A 27,267-nucleotide genomic window follows, 5' to 3' on the forward strand; every position below is an offset into this window, starting at 1 on the left:
TGAGACATGGGTATGAAAATCCTGGTCTTTCTGGGCTACCAGGGCAATCACAGGGGCCTAAGCCTTCTCATGCGTCTGAAGCTACGGCCCCCAGAGCATCTACTGCAGGCCACTGCTCACCCCTGAGGTAGGGAGGAAGCACTACGCCTTGGGGTGGGGGTGGGGGGTTAAGGGTGGCTCTGGGCATGGACTCCTCCATCCTGGAGATGTCAGTGGGACCACCAGAGAGTGTCACTCTCAATCCTCAGGTAGTCCTCACTTATAAGGAAATTGCTTCTTTCAATAAAAGCCAGAACCTACCGGGTGGGGCGGAGGCAGCGAAGGGTCTGGGTTCTATGCCACATGGAGCAGGGACTGACTCACACGTGCTGTGCTCAGGCTGTTCGGGGATGCTCATCGCAGTGTGTGCGAGCTGTTCCATGTCCACTGACTGTGACAAGCCCTGCCAGGCAGGGCCCACCCCCCCAGTCACCTGTGACTCCAGTATACTCAGCTAATGGGGTTGAGGGGCCTGGGTAGCAGACGCAGGGCTGGGTGAGTGACCGGCTCTGCCCGCTCTTGCTCTGAGAACGGGATACGGGAAGCCTGGTCCAGGGTCCAGTGTGTCCCCGGGGGCCTGTTCCACACAGCCCAGCAATGAGTCAAGGTTGGTGGGGTCTGGCCTCCTCATCCTGCAGGGCAGGAGTGCCATCTCTTCCGGGGATGAGGCCCCTTGCAGCTGCCAGGCCCCCTGGAGGCACTCTGCCCAAGACCCCCACCTCGGACGCCACGGCCAGGTGGCCTCACCTGTGAGGATGATGTTGGGGATGCTGCTGTGGCTGGGGTAGCCAAGCTGCTGGGTGTCCGGCAGGCTCCCGTGGCTGCCCGTGAGGCCCATCATGGCCGCCTGCGAGTAGTTGAGCGTCGAGCCCGGGCTGTACAGGCTGCTGGAGCTGATGGCGTTCTCCATCATGTTGAACTGCTCCAGCTGCGGGGCAAGCACACAGGCATGAGGCCGGCCCTGCTGAGCCCCTGGCTATTGCTGGCTGGCTTGTCCTGCAGCAGCCGGGACCAGCTCCTCTGCAAGATGCCCGGCGCCTGTGCTCAGACACTGAGGGCTTGTTGAATAGGAGACTATGCCCTAAGGTCTCCCCCTCCTTCCTCTCTGAACCTGCCCGGGCCTGTCCACATACGGCCCCGTCAGGGCTTGCTGGATGGATGGATTGATGGAAGGATGGATGGGTGAGTGACCTGCTCCAGGAAGCGGCCAACCCTTCTCATGCCCACATGCCCTTGACCCTGACCTCCACGCAAAGCCAGTTCCGCCTCCCAGCAAACCCACATGCACGGCCCACGCTGAGGCGCCAATGCCACAGGCACCACCTGTCCCTGCCGGTGATCGCTGCCCACCCTTCCTCCCCCTCTGCCGCTGGCCTCATTCTGTGGGCCCGGTGCAGGGGCCTGGGGAGGCAGAGCCAAGCCACGCCCTCCAAGGCCTAGAGACAGGAGGGAGCCCTAGGAGCGAAGCTCAGGCCCGAGGGGCGGGCGGGGTCCGGGTGAGCGTCTGCTGTGGGCGCTGTGACCCGGGCACCCGCTCACCTGGTGGGACAGAGCATTGGCCTGCCTGGCCGCCATCTGCTGCTCATAGTACGAGTCCCCAAACACGCCGCCCAAGGTGGAGGAGTGCTGCAGACAGAAGAGAGGCCTGCTGTCATCACTGTCCCCAAGACCAGGTCAGGGGCTGCCGGGGTGGAGGACCTCCCACAGGCTGCTTGTGCCCATAGGGAGGCCCCTGGAACCTCCAATAGGATGCTCAGAATAAAGGAGGCTGAGCACCTATTACAGGCCTCCTGGGAGAGCCCACACCTTCCAGGATGGAGGGGTGTCCCCCAATCTCAGGATGTTTCCACCACCTGCTCCTGGGGGGGCCTCTGTACCCCAATATCCCCCAAAGCATCCCCCCATCTCCTCTACTTGAGCCCAGGTATGGGTGACCCTGTTTCTATCAGATAGAAGATGGGGGGCGGGCACAGGGATCAGGAAACCCCCGACAGGGTCCAGAGGAAAACACGTGACCGGGGCCAGGGTGGGGGGTGTTCTGAATTTCAGGAAGGGCAGTGCACTTGGTGACCCTTGTCAAGCCCCCAGGGAGACATGGGACATGGTGGCAGGCCATATACACGTGGACAGGACAGGTGCACAGAGCCGGATGCCAGCCGAGTGAGCACAGGACAGGCACACAGAAAGCCCCCCTGCCTGGCTATCTGCCCTGGCTGCCGGCCTGGGGGACCCCAGGGCCCATGGGTGGGCAGGAAGCCCACCTCCTGCTCTTCCAAGGCCAGCTGGGGGCCAGGTCTGCTCCTGGGAGAAGAGCAACAGACTGGGGACCCTCACAGGCAGTAGAGATGCCAGGGAACAGGAGCTTGGAGCCCCTGCCTGCTCCCATGATTCCAGAGAGAGACGGCAGGATGGAGCCTGGTGGGATGTGCAAGGGACGAGGGACAGCCAATGTGTGGCCAGACCTCACATGGGGCACCGGGCCCCAGGAAACATTTCCGCAGCCCAGACCTGAGTCTGTTTCCTCCTTGGTGAGTGAGCTGAGAGCAGAAAGAAAAAAATGCCACCTTTGCCCTAACTATAGCCAGCTTCAGGTTTGGAAAAGGGGGCTGCAAGGTTGTGGCCGGGATTCCCCATTAAGGAGGAAGCAGGTCTGTTCTGGGGTATCTGTGTCTATCCCCACGGCCTTGGCCTCAAAGGGGCCCATCACAAGCAGAGGACCCAGGCTAAGGTTTCTTTTGTGAGGCTGCCATGAGAGACTGCCAGAAAGGTCCACTCAGAATGGAAGGGAGGAACACAATACCGAAGGCCAGCTGCCTAAGGCCCAGGGTACGGTCAGACAGATACAATGTGCACTCGAGGCTGGGGAGGCTGGGGAGGAGAAGGGAGGCCCTGGCCCACGGGGCCACTGAATGCAACCTAGGGACCCAGCTGCAGTACGAAGCCAGGCCTGGCCTCCACCCAGCACGGTCTGCCCCCAAGTGAGCCTCTTGGCCATCTTAAACCCAGGTCTGGTTGAGTCCAGACAACCTGACAGCCCTGTCCTCACAGCCACTCGAGCTGCCTGCCTCCCTTGCCAGCACCCCAGTGAATGGATGGATAGACCAACACACAGTCTTGGGCTTGACGAGACAGCAACACACTTTCTCCCTAGGATGGATGAGCCCACTTTGGTCTAGGCAAATCTCTCCTGAGAAATCTGCTCCACCCTTGAATTCCTGTCCTGCTTCCTGTGTAAAAAGAGACATTACTCAAGGACCAGCCCCAGGAACAGGCCCCACCTGCCACTTCCCCTGCCTGAACTGCTTCTCCCATCCCTCAGCATTCCATGACACCACAGGACACGACTAGATGCTTTTCGGGAGCCACAAGAGCTGGGAGCCGGTGTGGATGTATCTAGAGCTTGCAGACACCAGGCTGACCTCTGGCCTGCCCTGAACTCACAGATGCCCTCCCCACCTGCCTCTGGAGCAGGAAAGCTGCACACGGATGGTCCCAGCAGGACCCCAGGCCACTGTGGGGTGGTGGAGGAAGCATCCTAGGAGAGCTCCTCCTATAGCAGATGGAATCATGAGAGCAGCCTTCCTGAACAGGACACCCACCATCTCAATACAGGGCCCAACCTGGGCGCACTTCTGAGAACTGGGGAAGTGGGGACAGCAGGGCATGTCCCCCTGGGACAAGGGAGCCCGACATTGTTCTTGCATGGTCCTGCCTGGTGGGACAGGTCCTCTCCCTTCCTTAGCAAGGAAGGAAAATCCTGTTGCCCCCCCCCCCGGGCCAAGAATGAGGCTTCAGGGCCTTGGGCACTGCCCTGTGGCAGCAGCTCTTGGGAGTCTCTCAGCTTGGTGACGTTTTGGGGATGGGGTGGTGGGGTCCTGAGGAGGCTCTGCAGCATCGAAATTCTGAGCCCAGATGTCAGCTTTGTAGGCACCTCTTCTCCTCTGGTGGAATGTTCCAGATAGAATTCAGCCATGGGCTGAGAGCGGTGCTAAGGAGAATTCTGAGGAACCTGGAGGGGGGTATGTGTGCATGTACATGTGTCAGAGACTGGGGTCCAACGGTGTTGGGGGAAAACCCAAGTCTGATGGATGTGGTCAAGCCCTTCTGTTGCCTGGGGCAAGCCTCAGTCTCCTCCTCTGCTCAGACGGGGACAGAGGCCCCTGAGAGGCTGCAGTGCCACTCAGAAAAGCTCCCTGTGAGGACCTGCCTTCCAGCGAGGCAGAGGGGAGAACAATCTGAGGACTCAGAGCCCCAACCACAGGCCAGCTGTCACCTCAGCTGTGCCCCATGGTGGGAGGAGAACCCCTCCACTTCTGGGAGTCTCGATGCTGTTGGACACGTGCTCTGAGCCGCAGGCTGAAGGGGCCCTGACTGCCGGGCAAGAGGCCAGGGTGTGGCCGACACGAAGGTCCCTAGTGCGAGTGAGGAGCCCACCACCCCCAGACGGGCCCGCGGGCACGTGGCCGCGCCTCGTGCTCCCTGCCCCGCCGGGGCGGACGAGATGGCGTGGAATGAGGCGTGAGGCACAGACGGCGGGCGGGTCGCTACGTGGGGGGTGCGAAGCAGGGCCGGAGTGCAGGGCGCTGGGCGAGGGGCGGCGGCGTCCCTTACTTGCGGGGAGCTCCCCGGGGAGAAGCCTTGATTGGAGACAGGTGAGGTGGGAGACTGGTTAGCCGGGGAGCCGGCGCTAGCGCGGTACTGCTGCAGAGCCGGCGCCTGCGACGACAGACAGGTCAGGACGCGCGAGGGGCCCCAGGCCTGGCGTCCTGGGGCTGGCCATTCCCCACTGGGCACCCCCCCAAACACACACCCCCTCCCCCGCACCTATCGGGTGAGCAGAGTATCGGGAGCACCTGCAAGAGGTGTGGGTCCCTGAGCCCTGTCTGAGCCTGGGGCCTTTTGGGGCTCCCGGGGGGGGGCGGCATTGGTCAGAGAACCCAGCTTCATGGATCATACTGGAGGGCTGTGGGAGGGGCACGGCGGGCTCCAGAGCACCCGCACGAACGCACGCCCGCACCCATACAGGTGTGCACACAGCCACACCTGTGTACAAACACACCCACACCCAGGTGTGCACGGGAGGCCCAGGGCGGGGCAGGGACGTGCTGCTTTCTGCTGCCGACTCCGGGCAGCGCCCTCAGGTCTCTGAGCTCCAGCTCTGCGTGCTGGCACATCCTGCCCACCTCCAGCAGAGGTGGGACGACAGCAAAGGCCACCCGGGGCACGCTGCAGGACACCCAGTACTGCGCAGTCACTATCAGCAGCATCACTTGGGACAAGCCTGATGGGTATGCTGTCCAGAGACCTCCAAGGGACAGCAACCGCCGCACCCGAAGGAGAGAGGGCCTTAGCTTCTCACCAGGGGCAGGATGGGCTGGGTCAGGAACCTGGATTTAGACCCTGCTCTGTTCCCAGTCCAGCCAGCACCCGCTGTGTGCCTCTGGACAGGCTGCCTGACCTCTCCGGGCCTGTTGTTCACCAAGGCCCGGACAACCAGCCCAGGGCCCCATAAACGCTCGGTCTCCCCCATTTCCTCAGTGGGCCGTTCTAAGTAGTCTGGGATAGGGACTGAGCCCGGGTGGGGCATGGGGGCTCAATTAACAAGGTATCAGTGTTGGAGGTGCCAGCACAGTCACTTGGCAGTGACTGGCTTGGACCTTCTCAGAGTTGAAAAGAAGAAAATGTCCAGAGGGACATTCTCCTTGCTTGGCTGAGTCAGCACAGACCAAGGAAGAGGCCACCAGAGCCCCTGCCCCAAGGCAGCCAGAAGTCCCTGGTAGGGGCGCCCGGCAGCAGACGCGCCTGCCTGCGAGCCTGGGGGTAATGCCTGTGCCCCGGACACCCCTGCCTCCCTTGTCTGCCCGGCTCAAAAGTGAGGTACCACTGGTGGAGGGCGTCAGGGAATGAGGTACCCCAGGCAGGCTCCACCATCAGAGCTTGCATGCGTTCCTATCTGGGGGACCCCTGGGGTCTGCCCTATGAGGGGTCAGAGCAGCTTGGAAACAGGTCTCTATTCACCCACCCTGCCCAGCTCAGGGGGGTAGTCTTTGCAGAGCACAGGATATTCTGATGACATTTATCTTGGGGTTGGCAGCCAAGGGCTGAGTGGAGAGAGCTTGCTGTACCCCAAATGTGGTCCCAGTTCCTTGGATATGGCCAAAGGTGGCTCTGACCACCCCCTTGCCACCAGGGCAAAAGCCTGAACAATCAAGAAGCTTTGGGGGTGCAAAGGTCGAAACCTAGCACCCATTACCCCGAGCCCAGGCCCAGGCAAGGGGTCCCATGGTCTAAATTGCACCTCTGGGCCCAGGGCACTGTGCTGCATGAACCACAGGGGCGCTTTAGCTCTTCCCCTCTGTGCTTCTGGCTCCCAGGATCTGTTCCCCAAGCCCTGAGAGTTCTGAGCCCTCCCTGCCCCAAGGAAGCCATTTCAGGTGGGAAGGGTTGAAGTACTGGGCATCAAGGGCCATGGGGGAGCCTTGGCAGTCAGACACAGGGTGGCCCATCTTGGGTGAAGTTGGGGCAAATGATTCCTGCTTGTGTCTCAGCCTCCCCATCTATACATGGGATGAGACCTCAGCCCAGCAGTGTTTGCTTCAGCTCTGACCCCTGGCCAAGTTGGCCTTGAAGTGGAACCTCGAGAAGGCTTAGGCCAGACGCCTGAGTGTTTCTGGGCCTTGGGAGCCCAATGGGGGCCTCCCACAGCCCCTGGGATCCTCCTGCATGAGCCCCCCAGACAGGCCCCACAAAACCCCACCCTGGGCTTACCGAGGTAATGTCGATCCCCATTGGCGGCTGGCCCGGGTTCTCTGAGGGGGACTGGGGGAGAGAGGACGGTACTGTGACCGCGAGCGGGGGCAGCTGGGGCCCCCGCGTCAAGCTGGCACTTGGCATCAGGGGGCCGCCTGGGGGGAGGCCGACGGGCACCTGCGGGGGTGGCGGGGGCGGCTGCTGCTGGGACGCGGGCGGCGGCGGAGGAGGGGGCTGGGGCTGCGGTGGCGGAGGCTGCTGGGAGCCCGCCTGGGTGAAGAAGGCGTAGGGCAGCTGCTGCTCCAGAGACAGGGCATCCATGGCCACAGCCTGGGGGAAGAGGAGGGCGTCAGGTGGGAGGCCACTAGGCAGCGGGGGCCAGGCTGGGAGTACCTGGGCCCTGGGGACACCCCATGACCTGACGTGCTCAGCAAAGATGTCATGGATAAACAAAGGGACATCCAGACCCTGGACTGGAGAAGCACAGGCCTAGAGAGGGCAGGCCTCGCCCAGGGCCACAGAGGGTTAGGCTGCAGCTGGACAGGGCCAGGACTTCTCATCCAGCTGGAAGTGCCCTGCCCCCAACGAGCCTTTCCTTCGTCTCTGCCACACACGGAGAGGTGGGCACCACCTTCCGTACCCACTCAGGCCCAGGAGGTCCCTGGCCTCTCTGAGCTAGAGTTTGCCCATTGCAGGCAGGCACAGGGCGCCACAGTCCAGCAACCCAGCAGGCAGCCTGCGCCTAGCCCAACTCTGCGGGGGTTGGAGACGGTGCGGGTGATGGACGCGCTGGTGTGGCCACTCGGTCATGACCAGCTCAGGTCTTCTTGGAGTTGGAAAGAGGAAAAGTTTTCCCTGGTTAGAGGGAAGTTTTCAACATTTGTGAATCTACAGACAGCTCCTGGGGCAGGCCAGGGCTCCTGCCCTCCGAGGGAGGCAGCATGCAACCAGGAGCTACAGGATATAATACTTCGCAGAATGCCTGGCCTCTAATAAGCGGTGGTTACTTCATGAACAAAAAAGGAGTCTCTAGAAAAGGAAGGCAGGTTTAAGGGAGAGGGAAGAAGGAACAGGGGTCACAGATGGAGAGCTACCTGTGCCTCTGTTTGGACCCTGGTCTGAACAGGTAGACAGAGACATAGAGGAGAACTGGGCCTAGGCGAGGCATTGGAGGGTATGGAGGAATGCCTGTCAGTTTTGTTGGAGGTGGACAATGCCACTGAGGTTATGTTAAAAAACAAACAACAAAAATATTATCTATTAGGGATTTAAAAAAAATAGACAAAATGGACAAATTCCTAGAAACACACAACCTACCAAACTGATCCAAGAAAAAATGGAAAATCTGAATAGACCTATATCAAGAAAGGAGATTTAATCAGTAATCAAAAACCTCCCAAAGGAAAATATTTGCAAATGGCATTTCTGACAAACGTAGTATCCAAACATATAAAGGTAGTATCCAAAACATATAAACGTATAAAGAACTTACAAAACTCAAAACCCAAGAAATGAATAATCTAATTAAAAAATGAGCCGAAGACATGAATAGATATTTTTCCAAAGAAGACATACACATGGACAACAGACACATTAAAAGATGCTCAACATCACTCATCATCAGGGAAAGGCAAATCAAAACTACAAAGAGGTATCACCTCACACTAGTCAGAATGGCTAAGATCAACAACACAAGCAACAACAGGTGTTGGCGAGGATGAGGAGAAAGGGGAACCCTCTTGCCCTGTTGGTGGGAATGCAAACTGGTATGGTTTCTCAAAAAGTTAAAAATAGAACTACCCTACAAGCCTGCAATCGCCCTATTAGGTCTTTACCCAAAGAACACAAAAATACTTACTCAAAGGGATACATGCGCCCCAATGTCTACAGCTGCATTATCTACAACAGCCAAATTATGGAAGCAGCTCAAGTGTCCACTGATTGATAAACAGGTGAAGAAGATGTGGTATATATACAATGGAATATTATTCAGCCATTAAAAAAGGATGAAATCTTGCCATTTGCAACAACGTGGACAGACCTAGACAGTATAATACCAAGTGAAATAAATCAGACAAAGACAAATACCACATGATCTCACTCATATGTGGAATTTAAGAAACAGAAAAAACAAGCAAAGCGGGGGTAAAAAAGAGAGAGAGACAAACCAAGAAACAGACCCAACTATAGAGCATAAATTGCTGGTTACCAAAGAGGAGGTAGGTGGGGGGATGGGGGAAATAGGTGATGGGGATTAAGGAGTATATTTGTTGTGATGAATCACTATATTGTACACTTGAAACTACTAGAACACTGTATGCTAACTGGAATTTAAATAAAAACTTGAAAAAAAAAAACCCTCCCAATGAAGATAAGCTCAGACCAGTGGCTTTGCTGGTGAATTCTACCAAATATTTAAAGAGTTTACACCAGTGCTTCTTAAACGCTTCCCAAGAAAACAGAAGAAGAGGGAACACTTCCTAACTTGTTTTGTGGGCCTAAACTAAGTAAAAAAGAATCAAATTCCTGAAATCAGAAATGAAAGTGGGAATATTACTACGGACTTCAGAAAATAAAAATGATTGAGTGCTATGAACGATCATATGCCAGCACAATGGATAACTAGATGAAAGAGATCAATTCTTAAACACACACAAGCTACCAAAAAAGCAGATGAAACAAAATTATGGTAAACTGAAAAATAAATAAATAAATAACTCTCTAGGGACGCCTGGGTGGCTCAGTTGATTAAGCGTCTGCCTTCGGCTAGGGTCATGATCCCAGGGTCCTGGGATCGAGTCCCGCATCGGGCTCCTTGCTCGGCGGGGAGCCTGTTTCTCCCTCTCCCCCTCCCCCTGCTTGTGTTCCCTCTCTCACTCTCTCTCTGTCAAATAAATAAATAAAATCTTTAAAAAAATGTTTAAAAAAATAACTCTCTAAACAACTAGACCCTCGAGGAAAAGTAACACAATGAAGAGTCACACAATCTGCCCTTGACAGGTACAGGAGACTGCAGGCCAGTAATGAACGCATTTCTGTGTGTTTGAAAATTTGACAAACAGCCAAAAGTGTTGGGAACCTTTGTCTTCAGGATTCTATAGCCCCCAGGAAGGAGAGGGAGGTCTCCCAGAGGGGTAGAGCTGGCCACACCTCCCCCACCCCCCCAAGCCCTCACACCTGAGTGATGGGTGACAGCTGGGAGAGGGTGGGTGACACCTGCTGGGCCTGCTGTCTCCTTGTCTCCGTGCTCAGGGACAATGGGCTGACACCAGCCGGGCGGTGCTGTGGTGAGGAGCCTGGTGTGCTCATCCCTGAAAGGAAGGACAGGAGAGAAGGGTGGGCCTGACTCTAGCCTCCAGAAGGCTGCTCACACACCATGATCACTGCTGACAATAGCCCAATCAGACAGAATCCATTGTGTCCTGGATCACCAAACCCAGGGTGCCCCCTCCAAGGCTCCAATACTTGTGTGGGCTCTGTTCTCCTTCCTGATCCATCCCCATGCTGGTCCACACTCTCCCACTTATCCTATCATCCCTCCAAGAGGAGTGTGTCCCACAGGCCCTGCCAATCAGCACTTCCCTGCCTCTGAACCACCACATGATTGGCTCCCAGATGGACATGTTACCACACTGGCCCAATGAGAGCCTGCCCTGGGACTTTTGAAGGAACTCCAAGGAGGGACGTCTGGAGCTGTGTAGGGGAAGCATCACACGGCTGCAAGGGGAAGAGCCAGCTGGACAATCAGGGGCTGAGGGGTACAGGCAGCACCTGTGCCCTGGATCCAGCCATACTGGTGCTTCCCGGTTTGGGGAGATAATCAGTGCCCTTTTTTGCCTAAACTGCCTTGGGGTTTGGTTAGCTTCAAGAAAGCTGGTCCTGGGGGCGCCTAGGTGGCTCAGTCAGTTAAGCGTCTGCCTTTGGCTCAGGTCATGATCCCAGGGTCCTGGGATTTGGCCCGAGTCAGGCTCCCTGCTCAGCTGGGAGTATGCTTCTCCCTCTGCCCTCCCCACCGCTTGTGCTCTTTCTCAAATAAATGAATAAAATCTTTGAAAAAAAGAAAGCTGGTCCTGTCCAGACGCTGCAGTTTCTCTAAAGCTTCATGCTCCCCTTATCCTCCTCCAACAAAATCGTACCTTCCTGTAACTGCTCCTTCAGCCCCTCCCCCCACACCACCTCGTGTGCTCTCCATGCTCGACCATCAGCCCTGCTAGAAACTCAGTTATTCTCTATCTTCTTCCGATACCCATGTTCCCAATTGACCTCCTGTCAGGAGGGCTCCATGTTGCCCTTTCCCTCACCCTGGCTCCCTCCCCCAGCAATCCTATCCCTGGATGTGTCTGTCGTGAAGGAGCTGAGTGAGGTCAAGTTCCGTGTGGCAGCAGTTGGGGCCTGCTGGGTTTTCCTGGGGCACTGTGCCAGGGAAGCAACAGGCCTCCTGATGTTTGGGGGAGCCCTGGGGGCTTGGCCTGATCCCCCAGACTTGCTTCCTTATCCTTGAGATGGAAATGGTAACAGCCACCCTCAAGAGTTCACCGTGAGGGCCCTAATGAGGTCGGGAGCAGGCTCTGAAGCCAGTCTCGCCTGCAGTCAAGGCCGATGTAGGAGCCTGACTCACCGGGGTCAACTGGGCACATCCTGCCAAGGCCATCAGATCAACCTGGGTCCAGCAGGTGAGACAGCGGGCTCACAGGCCAGTGGGAAGGCACCCAGCACACACCGAGGGGAGAGGACGGGCAGCCTTCTCACTGTGCAAGGCAAGCCTGGTCATGCCGGCATTTCCCCTCGGTCGCCCTGGCAGCTCCACGCAGCCGTGCACCACAGGAGGGCCTGGCGCCGCTGAGTGCTCCCGAGGCAGAGCCCTGGGTTCCAGGTTACGCACAGACCTCGGGCCCCAGAATCAGGCTGCTGCAGACACAGCAACATCAAGGGGGCATGGACAAGAAGCCTGAGCAGGAGGAGTCCAGGAGATGCCTGATCAGAGAACACTCAGAGTCAGGCCCACGGGCTGTTCCCTCCCCTTCTCTGAGCGTCCACGGCCTCTTATGTTCTTCAGGCTGAGAACACGCCACACCCAGGGAGAAGCGATGTCAGGGCTTGCTAAGCAGCAGAGGCCAAGGCCAGGAGAGAGAGGGTCAGTGGGGCAACAGGGGCTTGGGGCAAACTGGACCATCTCAAGGCCCAGGACCTCCACCCACCACTGCTGGGCCTTCCGATTCTTCAAGAGAAGCCAGAAATCCCGAGATTTACATGCACTCTCCTGATTTTTAAATGTTGATTCAGGGGCGCCTGGGTGGCTCAGTCGTTAGGCGTCTGCCTTCGGCTCAGGTCATGGTCCCAGGGTCCTGGGACTGAGCCCCACATCGGGCTCCCTGCTCCGCGGGAAGCCTGCTTCTCCCTCTCCCACTCCCCCTGCTTGTGTTCCCTCTCTCGCTATGTCTCCAACTGTCAAATAAAGAAATAAAAAATCTAAAAAAAAAAAATGTTGATTCAAACATCACGCACGCAACTACGGGCCAGACAAAACACACCGTAGGCTGGATTTGGCGCTTGGGCTGCCAGCCTCTGTCGATCCGGAATACAAGGGAGTTTTTAATCCTCTGCTGGGCTGCAGAGTGAGCTCCTGGTCTCACACTGGGCAGGCCACCACCCCAGGAGAGGCCAGTTGGACCGGGAGGGCGGACGGACGCCTTGCTGTTGAATTCCTTTTGGCAACCTGGATCACCTTTGGGAAAAGGAGTGAGGCCAGCTGGAAGGGAAGTCTGGGGCGGGCAGGGAGAGCTGCCAAGGGAGGGCAGGCCAGGTGGCAGGGGCCCAGCCTGAGGCACGCAAGCCTTGTGTGCGGGGCCGGCAGGCCTCGGAGCCGTGCCAGGAAGGAGGACCCGGGCCTGCCCTCCTCCGGGTTCTGGCCAACAACCAGGAAAACGACCTCAGCAAATGTTTAAGAGGACGAAAGGGGCCGCTGTCTCCCTGGTGGCGGAAGCCTCCCATTCTTTCTCGAGGGGCTCACGTTCCGACTGGCGGGTGGGCTGGGGTGGGGGGGCGATCTCCATGTGTGCCAGGGGCCAGCGGCTCGGCTTCATTTAAAATGCGCCCAGAAAGCGAAGCCCCTGCCAGGCGAGCTGCTAGAACGGCAGGTTCGCAAACAACCAAACACATGTCAGACATTACTGGGCTGGCGCTCCCAGCCAGGCGGGCCGGGGTCTGGGCCCCACGATCGGGGTCTGCGCTTGTTCCCGCGTCTATGACTTTCACATGTGCTGTGTTTTCCTGTGCTTGTTTAGACTCGGCGTGGGCCGGGGGTACACAGCTCCCGGGCCGGCGCTGGGGGGCTGCCAAGGACCCTCTGGAGGAGGGGGTGGTGCTCTCGGCGAGACGTGCGGAGAAAAATGGGGGGCCAGGAAACAGTGGTGTCTGCACACGGGGCCCCCCCACCAGCATCCCGAGCCAACCTTCTGATTTCTTGCTTTGCGCAGGCCTGTGTGGATGCTGCCTGCCCACCCACCTCTCAGGAGGCCGTGGGTCTCAGGCTGCCTGAATCTGCTCATTTTGTCTTCTAGGCCTTCCCTGGGGGTGGGGGGGGGGCACAGCGGGGGCTGGCATCCTCTGCCTGGTAGCTGAGCCTGGGTGGGCACGGGGCCAGGGGTGTACAAGCAGGAACAGAGCCTCAGTGCTGTTAGGCCAGGGTCTTGCTCCCCTTTGCACTGTTCTGGCCTCTATTTCCTCACCTAGAAACCTAGGAACACTTGCATTGTTCTCAACACCCTTCACCTGCCTCTGGCCCTGTCAGCACCAAAGCCAGGAACGGCTCCAGGCTCCTCAAGTTCCTCTGCTCCCCACATTGACCTAGCTCCCAGGCCAGCCAACTTTACCTGGAAGCCTCTCTAGAGCATTCGATGGGGCCCTGCCCTGGTGCTGCCGCCCCTCCTGATAGCCTGTTCTCCCTGGGCAGCCAGAAGGGCTGTGGCAAATGTGAATTTGAGCATGTGATTCTCCCTGGGAAAACCCTGCATGGTGCTGCCCACCACACTTGGGGCAGAGGTACGACAGGCAGATGGATGGGGTGAGCATTGGCTCCCGGGCAGGCCGGAGGGCACAGCAAGGTAGTACTCTCACTAGCCGCCAAGTCCTGACATGTGTGGACTCACAGAAGGGTCCCCCCACAGCCTGTCCTGCCTGTCTCACCACAAGGCTGCCAGGGCTGCCTTATCTCCTCCGTGGATGCAAACCCACACAGCCCACAGTCAACATGGGTGCAAGAATGACAGCGGGGACATGGGGGTCATAGTGGGGACATGGGAGAGCTGGCCCTGACCCAGGCGACAGATGAGAGCAAAGGAGTGACTCAAGAGCAGCAGAGTGAATGCAGAAAAGCGATGCAGAGTGAGACCGGGGGTGAGGGTGTGTGGGCAGGGGGCCGAGACGGCTCACTGAGAAGAGGAGGTATGAGCGGGGATGGCGTGGGTGAGGGGCCCTGCGGCCACCTGGAGGAAGAGGAGGACTGTAAGAGAGGAGCAGCACGTGCCAATGCCCTCAGGCGAGCTCACTGGCTGGACGGGAGATGCTGTGGGGGGCAGGGGTAGGGGTGGGGGCGGGAGACCAAGTCGGAGGGTGAACCGGACCTCCCAGGCCCCAGGGGTCTCAGGTTTTCACTGGGAGGGAGCTGAGGACCCGTGCAAGGTCCTGAGCAGACAAGAGCCACGAGGTGATTCTGGGTGAGAAGAGGCTGGGAGCTGGGGGGTCGGGTGGAGGGCAGGCAGGTGGAGGCCATGCAAGGTGGAGGGGATCCAAGTTGGGCGGGGCCCTAATGGTGGGGCTGAGGGGATGCATCAACAGGCTAGGGCAGGCAAGAGAACAGAGGAATCATGCCACTGGGAAACAGTGCTGCCCGTCCCCAGAGGAGCAGGACTGGGGCAGCACTGGGAGGTACTACGAAGGCGAGGGGCCCGTGGGATGTCCCCATGGCCATGGCCTGGGCTGGAGTGTCCCAAGCAGGTGGGACACCGTCAGCCACTGAGTGCGAGGGAGTGTGGAGGGAGCAGGTCAGGCCTGGTCCTGTCCCTCCGTGAAGAGCTGAGGACAAGGAGAGGCAGGGGCAATGTCTGGTATACCCCAGGTCAAACTCTTGGGGGCTCCCCTCCTAGAATGTTCTGGACTCACTCAGACTCTCTGAAGCCCCCAGTCCACCCTCAGAACCACTGTCTGATCCCTGGGGACACTGGGAGTTTTCCCACCTCCAGGCCTCCGCCAAGGCTGTGTGCCCTCTGCCCAGGATGCCTTTCCTGGGCAACATTGGGAAATGCCAAGCCCCTGTGGTAGGTTCTGCCTCCCACTCCGTGCCCGGTATTTTGGATGTCATCCTGCTAAATCATCATTCAAACCCGTGTGGCATCTTCACTAGATGCTGAGCTCCGCCGGGGAAGGAAGTCCTGCCACCGCCTGGCCTGGCCTTACCCTGGCTGGTGCCGCCGATGCCCAGGTGAGTCAGGTTGGCTGCGAGGCTGCCGGTGCTGCTGGAGCTGCTGAGCACGGGGAAGGTGGGCTCCTCAGGGTCCAGTGGGGTCGGGAGGGGGGAGGGGAAGTGTATGTTGGTCAGGTCAGGCAGGGAGCCCCCTGTGTTGTGGGTGGCAGGGATCAGGGCTGTAGTGTTTTCCTGGTCAGCGGATGGAAAGATGCTGGGGGGAAGGCCAGACAGAGGGGGGAGGTGAGCTCTCGCCCCGGCCCATTCTCCCCCAGAAGCTGTAGTGGGGGGTGAGGGGGTGGGGGGGCTGGCGCAAGAACATTAGGGGGCACCAAACAGTACCCTGGGATTAGGTGCTGCCATGCTCAGAAACGACCGTCAGCCTGCACCTCCAACGGGACCTTAGGAAGCAGCCTGTCTACGCAGGACAGGGGGCTGGGGTGAGGGTCCTCCGGCTGCCCAGGGACAGGGTGTGTCTGATGAGCCCGTGAGCTGGGGCTGAGCTGGGGCTGAGTGGCGGGGAGAGGAGGCTCGGTCCCCGCAGGCAGGGAGGGGTAGGAGGGCCCCTTCTCCCCCCACCCCCACCCCGGTGAGGCTCGTTGGATAGCTGCCAGCGGCAGCGCAGCCCTCTTGTCAGGACTTGCAGCCTGCTGAGCGGCCGGGAAGCCCGGGGGTCATCTGAACGGCCCCAACAGCCCCGGGCATGCAGGGCGGGCCCTGCTGAGACTTACTTGATCCCAGGAACCTCGCAGGACTTGGGCCTGGACCCCGTCTGAAAGAGAAGACAGCAGAGGCTTAAGGGGCCTCCTCGCACACTGCAGCTCCTCGGGGCACGGCTGACCATGCCAACAAGAGGGGGAGTTCATCAGGCCCCAGGATGTCTCACAAACCAGAACCAGGCAGCCTCTAAGGCCAAGGGGCCTGTCGAAGACATGCCCAGGGGCAAAAGCAAGAGTGATAATGGAGAGGGGTCGCTACAGCTCCCACCTCCAGCTCCTGCCCTTGGTGGCAAGCAGGCACATCCCAGCCTAGCTCTGCCTGCCCGTAAGGTGGGCACAGCAGACAGTGGTGAAATGGTCCCTTGTCAGAGCAGGCATTTGAGGAAGAACGTGCCTTGTCCACTCTTTACACCTGGAAACCCCAGGGGCGTGCCACCGCGGTTAGACATGAGCTCAGCGACGGGCCCACTGGAAACCCAGGCACCCCGAGGCCAATCCCCCATTCCATTCCTGGATCAGAGCGGGTGGGGCTCCTGGGGAAGGAGCTGCCTCTGCTCAACACGCGTTTGTCTACGGCAGGCAAGTACCTCATGTGGGGCAGCACGAGGAGGCTTGGACTGGGCACCACGAACACACAGAGGGCGCTGCCCATGCCCCTAGCTGACCCACAGAGGTCCCTCAGCTACGGCTCCCACAGGGACCCACAGAGCCGTGGGTGCTCCCATGCCCCCACCACCTGAGGACGAAGACTCTGGCTGCCCTGTGGGCTGGGGAGGGGGTCCCAGGGAAACCCCGCTGGCAGCAAGACCCTGGCTTCCTCCTCTCGAGCTAGGGCCACCAGGTCACCCGAGAACTGCAGGCTCTAGGCAGAGCCCCCTAGACTCTCATTCAAGGACAAAGGAGGGAACTCTTCAGATGGTGGCAGACATGATGGGACAGAGCCCGCGTGCTGATGGAGGGCTCCAGCTGTGTCACATTCCCTAATTCCCCAGTGGCCTCACAGGCCCTCAGGCTGATGTGTTCTTTAGGGATTATCAGATATAAGAAGGCGGATGCACTGGCGGAGGGCTGGGCTGGCGGCCTCCATGCGCATGCCCAGAGTGCTTGCCGGTGCCGGCGGTGGGGGCTGGGGGGGTGCTGGCAGCGACTGGGGAGCCTGAGGGGTAGTGTGCGACCAGCAGCGTTAAGCCTCTGCAGAGAATGCCAGAGGAACGGGTTTCTACTTGGCCACGGGCTCCTTAATTCTGTGAGTAAACAGTCGCTTCATTACCGGATTTCTGCAAAGCATGAAGACAATGACTTTCTAAAGAATCCTTTCAAAAGCATTCCACGAACATTATGGGGATAACAGTGGATTTCTAAACAGTATTAAAAATTTACCCATCACTGCCTGCCTCCCCCAGTGCCACCCCACTCCCAACAAATCCAACGGAATTCCTTTACTGACATCCTTGCAAACACATCATTTCGCGTGGGCGGTAGTTAAAAGTTGGGCCACAATGCTGGGTCCCGCCACCCTCTTCGCACTCCCAGGATGTCAAGTGTGTTTGCACCAACATTCATCATCACTTTAGGGCTCAGCAGCACATTCAGCTGCTCAGAAGGACCCTGCTGTCTGTCCTTACCCACCTCTCTGCAACCACACATTTCAGTTGCTCCCCAATTTTACTGGGGTTGTAAGAATTCTTTTTGAGTTATTTTCTTCCCTGAATATGAAAATCACATGCAAAATCATATGCCTGTGCAAAACTGGAACATGCAGACAGGGATAAGGGCTGACAGTGGCCATGCGAGAGGACACGCCCCCTCGCACATCTCCCCGGGCATCTGTGTGTAGACAGGCGTACCCTGGAGATACTGTGGGTTCAGTTCCAGACCACCGCAATAAGGCAAGTATCACAGTAAAGCAAGTCAAATGAATTTCTTGGTTTCCCGGTGCATATAAAAGTTAAGTTTACCCTATCATGCAGCACAAGTGTGCGAAAGCACTATGTCTAAAAAAACAACTTAGGTACCTTAATTAAATATGCTGATCATCATCTAAGCTTTCAGCGAGTTGTAATCACTGATCAAACATCACACGACAAATATAATAATAATGAACACAGGGGCACCTGGGTGGCTCAGTTGGTTAAACACCTGCCTTCAGCTCAGGTCAGGCTTCCTGCTCAGCAGGGAGTCTGCTTCTCTCTTTCTCCCTCTCCCTCTGCCCCTCCCCACCACTCGTTCTCTCTTTCAAATAAATAAAATCTTAAAAAATAATGAAAACATTTGAATTACTGCGAGAATTACCAGAATGTGACACAGAGACACAAAGTGAGAAAACTGCTGTTGGAAAAATGGAACTGATATTCTTGTTCAACACAGAGTTGCCACAAACCTTCGACTGGTAAAAAACACAGCACAATAAAGAAAAGTGCAATAAAATGAGGTGTGCCTGTCCGTTTCTAACTGTTGTATGCCTTTCTAAATAGCTTTATCCTGCTCTTTCCACACATGAGGAGTATCACTCATGTCTCTGAAATTCCTTCAAAAATCCTAACTCCAGGGGCACCTGGGTGGCTCAGTCAGTTTACGTCAGACTTTTTTTTAAGATTTTATTTATTTATTTGAAAGAGAGAGTGATTGAGAGAGAGAGCATAGCAGGGGGAGGGAGAAAAGGAGGCTCCCCTGCTAAGCAGGGAGCCCAACACGGGGCTCGATCCCAGGACCCTGGGATCATGACCTGAGCCGAAGGCAGACACTTAACCGACTGAGCCACCCAGGCGCCCCTAAACGTCCAACTCTTGATCTCGGCTCAGGTCTTGATCTCAGGATCATGAGTTCAAGCCCTGCACTGGGCTCCACGCTGGGCATGGAACCTACTTAAAAAACAAAATCCCAACTCCATGCATATGGAACTTTCCGGGGACTGAGGATAATTTTCTTATAAATGCCCTACTGTCAAACATTCAGGTTGTTTCCAGTTGGTTTCAAAAGCTCTGAACACACACCTTTGAGGAACACATTAGTGTTTGCTCATTTGTCACCTCCCTACGATTTCCTGGAGGGGATGAGCAATTCATGTTGCTGCCCCTTTCACCACAACTTGACCAGTAATGGGTTTTAGTGTTTTTTTTTTTAATATTCAAAATAGCTTTGGTGTTAAGTGCATTTTGTTCTATGCAAATTCTCTGAAATCTGTATTCATGGCTCAAATTCTATCTTACCACTAGACATTTTATAGATTGAACTTGAGAAATTTGTTTCTGGACCTGGAAATAATACAGAAATTCCAACTGAATTGGAAATTCCAAGTAGACTTTGTAGTCTAATAAACGTTGTAGTTATTTGTGCAGATGAATGAAAGTTTAAGGATGACTGTCAACATTCATAAACATTAACGACTACCCAAAACTATGGGTTAGTAGGAAGATCAGAGGCTAAGAAGTAGGAGGTATAGGTTCTAAACCCTGAGTATCTTCACAGCCTTGGACAAATCACTTAACCTCCACAGCTTCAACTTTTTTTTTTTTTTTTGAGCTATAACGGACCTATAATATTGTATTAGTTTCGGGTTACATAATGATTCAATATCTGTATATACTATGAACTGATCACCACAGTAAATCTAGTTCCCAGCCAATACCATACATAAAAATCTGGAGCGCTTCATGGATTTGCGTGTCATTCTTGGGCAGTGGCCACGCTGAGCTCTGTACCATTGTACTTTTAGTACACGTGCTGCCACGGCAAACATGGATTTTCATTTCTCATGGCTTCTGCCAGCGTAACAGGCCTGCCGTTCATGTTAAAGAGGCCTATACGACTAATCAAATCTGAGTGAGGGTCACCCTTGAGGGAAGGCAAGACTCCCCCGATAGACTATTTCTCCATCTTGGACCAGGCTATGCTTGAAGAAAAGATCAAGAAGGAAAATCGTTTCTGAAAGCCCTTAAGACTCTCTTACCTTCTTGGTGTCCCATGCTTGCTTAGAAAGATTCTTATCTGTCTCCGATGTGGTTTCCTCCATTCCTGGAACTGTTAGTAGTAAGACTGGGGTGGGGTGGGGTGGGGTGGGGGAGAGAAGGATGAATCAGAACCTTTTCACTCTGAAGCTATGTGGCACCAAGGGGGGAGTTTCCCCAACATACACAGTCATGACCATGACACAGGTGTAACTGCCCCAACAGCAACTTCTGGGGGTTGCACTCAAGTACAACAAAGGGTTTCATTCAGAGCAAAACAAAATAAAACAAAAAACTTAAAAAAAAGTAAGGGGCGCCTGGGTGGCTCAGTCGTTAAGCGCCTGCCTTCGGCTCAGGTCATGATCCCAGGGTCCTGGGATCGAGCCCCGCATCGGGCTCCTTGCTCGGCGGGAAGCCTGCTTCTCCCTCTCCCATTCCCTCTGCTTGTGTTCCCTCTCTTGCTGTGTCTCTGTCAAATAAATAAATAAAATCTTTAAAAAAAAAAAACCCAAAAAACAAACAAAAAAAAGTAAGTAAGTGGGGGCGCCTGGTTGGCTCAGTCGGTTGAGGGTCCAACTCTTAGTTTTGGCTCAGGTCAGGATCTCAGGGTCGTGGGCTCGAGCCCCACGTCGGGCTCCGTACTCAGTGGGGAGTCTGCTTGGGATTCTCTTTCTCCCTCTCCTTCTGCCCCTCCCCATGCTTAAGCATGAGCATGCTCTCTCTCTCAAATAAATAGGTAAATCTAAAAATAAATAAATAAATAAGCCAGAGACCCTGTGACTTAAAAAGAAATGAAAATGGGAGCTCTGGAGCTGAGGACATGTATTAATTCTGCCTCCCATGGGACCGACTCAGGCCTTGGAGGTCAGCAGAGAAATTCTCCCGGCCTCCTTGCCCCACCTGCCACCTTGTGGTCATCTGCCTCCTAGCCCATGATGCTCAATGTCAGCCAGGGGTTGGTTGATCTACTCATTGTAGCTGTGGCATATGAATTAGTTGCAATGTCAGCCAGCCCCACAGGAGGAGAGGAGGGGAAGGAAGGTCTGAGGGACTGGACGGGCATCCTTTAAGGCCCTGGAACCAGCTGTGCCTGAAGGCCCCTTTCTTTGGACCTTTTGGTTAAGGTGAGATTAAACATTATCTTTATGAGACCCGGTTTCTTTATGCATCTTGAAGGTTCAGTCTTTCACTTGCAATAGAGCCATACTGAACACAGATGGGTCAACAACTCCTTCTTAAAACCCAGAGAGACCAGCTGTGGTGGGTGGGAGGGCAGCCAGGCTAACCCCCCACCCTGTCACTGCTTGGGTCCCTCCTAGAGAAACAGGGGCAGGTGACAGGTCTCCCCTCTCTCCACCCCGAGGACAACTGGACTCTGAGCTGCCAAGGGCCCCTGGGTTGCAGCTCCCTTTCATGGTCACAGAGTCCTGAGGGATAATGACGCTTGCCTTGGAAAGCCTACCTTGAAAGTCCCACTTTCCTGGGGAACCCACCAAGGAGACAGCCCCCTCAGAATGGTTCCCAATATTGGGAACAGGAGGGAAGCACCAGGTGCCCTGTGTCCTCTTCACCCCCGGAGCATTTGGAATCCTCACTTTTATTATGGAGACAGTTCCTTCTGCAATCTCACCTTCACTGTCTGATGAGCAGGGATCCTGGGAAGATGGCATGTGCACAGCCCCCACCCAAGGGGTGAAGTTCTGGTTGATAATCCTTATTCTACCAGCAGAATCTCCCTGGTATGTTTACATGTTCACACAGTGCAATGCTACCCAAAAAACTGTAAGTGTTCGGACCTTAACTGTATGTGATGAATTCTCTGGTTTCTGCGTCTCTGGGCAGATCAAGCCTGGGTGGGGTTTCCCACAGCCTCACAGCACTGTGCTCCCCTTTCTGGGTGATGCTGCCCCACTTTTTAAGATGGCATCTACCCTCCCACAAGGCCCAGGGACACTGCCCCTGTGCCCAGCTCTGGGGAGAGGCTGGGGGCCTGGGCACAGATCTGCCCTAGCTACTGCAGGGGTGCATGCAGAGCCCAGTCAGAGAGGAGATTAGGAAAGAGGTGGGAAAGAACTGGCCCCATTTCCACCCACAGTAGGCAGAATGGGTCCAGGGACTGTGAACCATGAGGGTTCTGAGCTGCAGAGCCAGGAAACGGTCCAGCATGAAGCCCTGAATTGAGCCACACCTAAAGCTGAACATCTAGCTCTAGACTGCTTGGTCATGAGCTGATAAATGCCTCCTTTTGCTTGGGCTGGCTGCCCCCTACAACTGTAAGAACTGGCAAGGCCCGCATATTGTGTGGCCATGCCCTGAATCCATGAATGGAAGCCAATGTGTCTTTGCAGGGGCGGTTTTCTCTGCCCAGAAAACTCCTATGCACTCTTCAAAACCCAACTCAAGGGACGCCTGGGTGGTTCAGTCAGTTAAGCGTCTGCCTTCGGCTCAGGTCATGATCCTGGGGTCCTGGGACTGAGTCCCACATCGGGCTCCTTGCTTGGTGGGGGAGTCTGCTTCTCCCTCTACCTGCTCTGCCTGCCACTCCCCCTACTTGTGCTCTCTCTGACAAGAAAATGAATAAAATCTTTAAAAAGAAAAAAAAAAACTCAAGCAGCACCATTTCTGAACATGTTCAAGCCTCTCCCCTTGTCCCATAGCACCCACTGACTCTTCCTTTGCAGGTCTGTCCACCTATGAGTTTGTGACCTCTGGGAGCAAAGGGGCCACCCACTGGACTCGTGTGACCTGAGGAAAGAAGCCCACGTGCCCTGCCAGTACCTCTTTTCTGGTGTGCATCCTGGGACCCGCCTGTGAAGGGCTCTGGTTGGGTGGGTGTCATTGTGCTCTGGTGCAGGGCAGAGTCAGAATTGGTCCTGAGGAGAGGAGAGAGACAGTGAACCTAGGCCCCAGCGGGGACAATGGGAGAGTCCTGGCCCCACTCTATCCAGGAGATGCTCAATGGGACAGGGTGGGAATAGTGGGTCATACTTGCGAGCTGTTAGACCTGCATAAAACCCCAAGGACACTGTTCTCAAAAGAACCACCAGAGTGACCATGAGTTTCATCTGCAAAGCCCGCGGAAGACAAAAAGCTGCTGTAGCAGAGATGTCCCTCCACTCCTAGCCAGCCCCTCCCCACTCCCACCCTGTCTGTGGGCTTCTCAGCTTTGGGGGAAAGGATGGTGCCTTCCTGCGGAAACTCTCTGGAGAGATGGCCCCACGGTCCCACGGTGGCCCAGCCTTGGGAGTACAAGTCCCAGCCCATCGCTGGGTCCCCTTCTGGTGACAAACACCAATGGGCAACCATGCCACCCCAGGGTGCTCAGCTGCAAACCAGGTGTAATGAGCAAAAAGGAGAGGCAGTAATAGGAGGCTCGAAGAACAACCCAGAAAGAATGCAGCCCCTTGAAAGCTGCCAGGAGCTCTGCCTTCTGCACCAGGGATGGAGTAACTCAATGTACTCCCAGCTGCAGGTGCCTGGAGGGATGGTCCCCAGAAGAGCCCCTTGGGTACCCAGGAAACTGTGGGCACCCAGGGGAGCTGGGCAGGTCCAAGCCACATGGCTGGCAATCTGGGGATGAAAGTAAGAGCAGCATGAATCCAAAAGGGACATCCTAGCCACTGAGAGTGACAGGGAGGAAACTTAGTTGAAGGAGACGAGCAGGTTACAAGGGATTGGGTCAGCTGAGTCTCTGACCCTGGGGCCATAGGAGCAGTGAGAAGCTGGTCCGGATCCTGGCCCCCCCATCAGATGTGCGTCCCTGAACAAGTCTTCTGACCTCTCTGTGCTCACTTTCCTTATATCTAAAATGTGGAGAATAAAAGCACCTACTCCACAACACTCTGTACATTTTTTATCAGTTAATGAATATGATGGTTGAAATTGAGCCTGATATATAATACATGCTCAGTAGGAGCTTAATTACATTATTGAATGATACATTACATGACATATTATATTTCATACATATGGGGTTCTTTTTTACAACTTACTTTCGGTCTTTGGTGAAGTCACCTATATTTTTTTATGTATGGTAAAACAGATGTAACATAAAGTTTACCATTTTAACCATTTTTAAGTATACATTTCCATGGTATAAGTATATTCACACTGGTGCGCAACCATCCTGTTATTTGCTGTAGGTATTAGTATCAACTACATTGTTATTCTAGACCTCTGTAGATGATGGCATTATTGATTTTTTTTTCATCTTCTAGGTACACTTGTGTATTCCTAATCTTCTGGTAATAAATATATAATACTTTTATAACTACATCTTCTGTGACTGTTCAGCAATGTGAGAAACCATTCATAATATAGCATTAAACGAAAAAAGGCAAGGGGCGCCTGGGTGACTCAGCCGTGAAGCGTCTGCCTTTGGCTCAGGTCATGGTCCCAGGGTCCTGGGATCGAGCCCCGCATCGGGCTCCCTGCTCCGCGGGAGGCCTGCTTCTCCCTCTCCCACTCCCCCTGCTTGTGTTCCCTCTCTCGCTGTGTCTCTCTCTGTCAAATAAATAAATAAATAAAATCTTTAAAAAAAAAAAAAAAAAAGAAAAAAGGCAAGTTACAATACTGAATATCCAACCTAAACCCAACTCTGTCTATAAAAGAAGAAAAAAAAAAGTCATGGAAGGAGAAAAAAAAAATCCCTGGAAGACTCCAAAGCTATGACCTTGGCGTTACACGGCTAGAGATGATTTCTAGAAACTTCTGGATACTTCTTAGTTTTGTCATTTTAAAGTGACTGCATATTGGTTTTCCAAGCATAAGCATGATGTAAGTTTGTTTTTGTTTCCAACAAGAGGGCTGAGGGCCGGTTCTGGGTCACTGACCTTCTCCAGCTGGTGTCCGCAGGCGGCGAGAGGTACACGGTACCGTACGGGCAGCTGTCCGCTTGAGTGTGAGTTAAGGGGACAGCACTGTTGGCTCAGGCCCCACCCTGAGCCCCAGGAACCTTGTGGCCAGGCTGCTGGGAGCCTGCAAACAGCTGGGGCCGCAGGGCGGGGGCCTTTCCTGCCTGGCTGCAAGCAGCCCCCGGGGTTCGGCCTGTCCACCTAGCACTCAGCACTCACCCCCTGCAAGCACACGTGCGGGCTGCGCCCCTTCCAAGAGGGGCCTCGGCTGTGAAACTGGGGCCCGTGGGGGGCAGTGGGGAGTCTCGTTCAGCTGACCTGGGTCTTGACTCTTAATTCTAGGCCGACAGGGCGGCTCCCGGGGCCCGAGGGCTCTATCTGGGGCCCAGCTGGTTGGGCTGCCCCAGCCATGGGAATGAGAAGTGGGAAATAACAGGCTTCTCTGTTCTCGAATGCTGGGGGGTCCCAAGAGCAGCCACTCAGAATCTGGTGATGGGGGGGCTGGCTGGCCAAGCACCAAGAGGCGGCCAAGTGTTGGGGGCGGGGGAGAAACTCCCGACGATCTCTGCTTGGCCAAGGTGCAGAGGAGAATTCTGTGTCTTCAAATGGAGCCTCCCTTGGATCTGTCTGGGTCTGGCTCAGACCCCCCTCGGCCCGGCTGCCTGGGCTGGGCTGCCCTCTGCATGGCCCCAACACGTGGACACCGTGCTCACAAGCCTTTCTGGGTTCCACTGCTGCCAGGCGTCCAACACAGTGTGGGTCCGACCTTACCTTCCCCAACCCTCCCCGCAGGCTGCATGCTCCAGCAGCCCGGGGCCTCTGTCCCCATGTGCCCCTGCCCTAGCATAAGGCTCTTCGGCTAGCCACACTGCCTCTGCCAGGGTTGCCCTGCAGCTGTGCCCTCCCTCAGTGCTGGCCCGGGAGCGCTGGAGGGCTGGGCCAACCCCTATTCCAGCTCCAGAGCTGGCAGCTCAGTCACCTAGACTCCGGGTCCTGCAGTCACCAACAGCCCCCCTCCGTCCTCCGGGTAAAAGATATCTGCCGTCCGTGTTTGTCCACTGACAAGGGCCGGCGATGTGGGGAGCCCAGCCGGCCACGCTCTCGGTATACTCTGTCCACCAGCCCGTGGTGCCGGGTGGTTCGGCTGGTGTCCAGGCCCGAGGACTGGAAGGGTGTCTGGGCGGGGGGGGGAATGGGGGGGGGAGAAGGAGACCAGAAAAGAGAGAGAAACCCAAACAGTTATCAGCCGTGGCCTGAGATCCAATGCAGCTCTGCCCCCAGGATCTGACCTCAGGGCCCACCCACCCACTCCTGAGACACCCTTTGTCCCCACTCTGCAGCCCAGACGGGCTTCCTCCTGCAGCCAGGGCCCCCCAGCCTCTGAGCACTGCCAGGGTAGGGGCGAGCTGGGGATCCTGGGTGCCGGGCGGCAGGCGTGCAGTGCGGCTGGCATGCACGGGCCAGGCAGCGCAGCACAAGCTCGGGGCCCGGTGCCGGCTGGGGTGCCAGGGGTGCAGACGGCCCAAGCGCCCCCCAGCCTCGCCAGGTGCAAACAGGCCTCCGCCTTCTCTCCCTGGGCCTGGCTGGCCTCCTTTCCCCACCCACGTCATCCCTGGAGGGGCCTGCCAAAAGACAGCCCCCAGGGCTTCCAGCCGAGGACGTCAAGGGGCCCACCTGGCCAAGTGCTGGCTCCCCAGAGGCTCCTTATTGAGCCCTGGCCGGGCTTGATTGAGATGAGCCCCCCACGCCCTCCCCCACCACCTCATCCCTTCACCACTGGAGCCAAGTGCAAGCACTTTCCGGAGCCCTGGCCCACGGCTTGGCTGGAAGGGGCTTCCTTCCAGCACCTGGGGCTGGCACGAGGCCTCCAGCCAGACCTTGCTCCCTCTCCCAGCTCCATGCCCCTGGGGCCCCTGGGAGCCTGCTCCCTGCCTACCCTGGTGCCATGGGGCCCCTCGCCATCTGACTGGGGCGAGACTGGCAACCTTAGCCAGCTCTGGAGGCAGCCAGTCCCCCCGCCCCACCATCTGGCCCTTGGGCCCTTCTGTCTTCTCTGGGCAGCCAGGCAAAAGCAATTTCCTTCCGGAAGACTGCCACTGGCTGGAATCACTGCTCTTCCCTACCCGTCCGAACGCCTGGGCCAGTGTTCAGGGCTGACCGATCTCCCTGGAGTCTGGGGCCCCCTGTTTCTCTCTGGCCCAGACAGAATCCTGCCAGCTTGGGTCTTTCTGCACTTCTGCCCCCAAAAGGCCTTGGGCCTGGAGACTTCAGTGACTGAGGGAAGGTGGGAACCTTGCCATCCAGGCACAAACACCGGAGGGCAGGGGCTGTTCATCTCCCAGAGATGCTTAGAAGGCCGGGGGGTGGGGGTGGGGGGAACCAAGGCAGCTGAAGCGGAGCCAGAGGCAGAGAGAAGCTCGGGCCCGGCCACAGCCCGGTTCACCAAGCTGTATCTGGGATCCACACACACATACATGTGCATGTGTCACAGGAACGAA

The 27,267-nt window shown here is 56.3% G+C and overlaps 1 protein-coding gene and 1 non-coding gene across 5 annotated transcripts in view; both read right to left on the reverse strand.

Annotated features, from left to right (window-relative positions):
• The window catches only part of CRTC1 (CREB regulated transcription coactivator 1), a 77,537-nt gene that overhangs the window by 6,030 nt on the left and 44,240 nt on the right, over positions 1-27,267 (reverse strand). For 2 of the 4 annotated variants that reach the window (XM_036093802.2, XM_036093800.2), the window contains 11 exons: positions 25,808-25,945; positions 24,749-24,810; positions 22,695-22,789; positions 19,919-20,004; positions 15,982-16,022; positions 15,244-15,464; positions 9,967-10,100; positions 6,808-7,119; positions 4,651-4,755; positions 1,579-1,665; positions 787-967 (listed from right to left, as the gene is read on the reverse strand). In XM_036093802.2, coding sequence (XP_035949695.1) covers positions 787-967; positions 1,579-1,665; positions 4,651-4,755; positions 6,808-7,119; positions 9,967-10,100; positions 15,244-15,464; positions 15,982-16,022; positions 19,919-20,004; positions 22,695-22,789; positions 24,749-24,810; positions 25,808-25,945 — 1,462 coding nt within the window. The remainder of the gene's footprint in view (positions 1-786; positions 968-1,578; positions 1,666-4,650; positions 4,756-6,807; positions 7,120-9,966; positions 10,101-15,243; positions 15,465-15,981; positions 16,023-19,918; positions 20,005-22,694; positions 22,790-24,748; positions 24,811-25,807; positions 25,946-27,267) is intronic. The other 2 variants (XM_036093806.2, XM_036093805.2) reach the window with 2 other exon arrangements.
• On the reverse strand, positions 19,605-19,708 carry LOC144380243 (U6 spliceosomal RNA). Its single transcript, XR_013444217.1, has one exon. It is a non-coding gene; the product is annotated as a U6 spliceosomal RNA (small nuclear RNA).

The sequence above is a fragment of the Halichoerus grypus genome, chromosome 1 (genome assembly GCF_964656455.1).
Source record: "Halichoerus grypus chromosome 1, mHalGry1.hap1.1, whole genome shotgun sequence".
Taxonomy (NCBI): Eukaryota; Metazoa; Chordata; class Mammalia; order Carnivora; family Phocidae; genus Halichoerus; species Halichoerus grypus.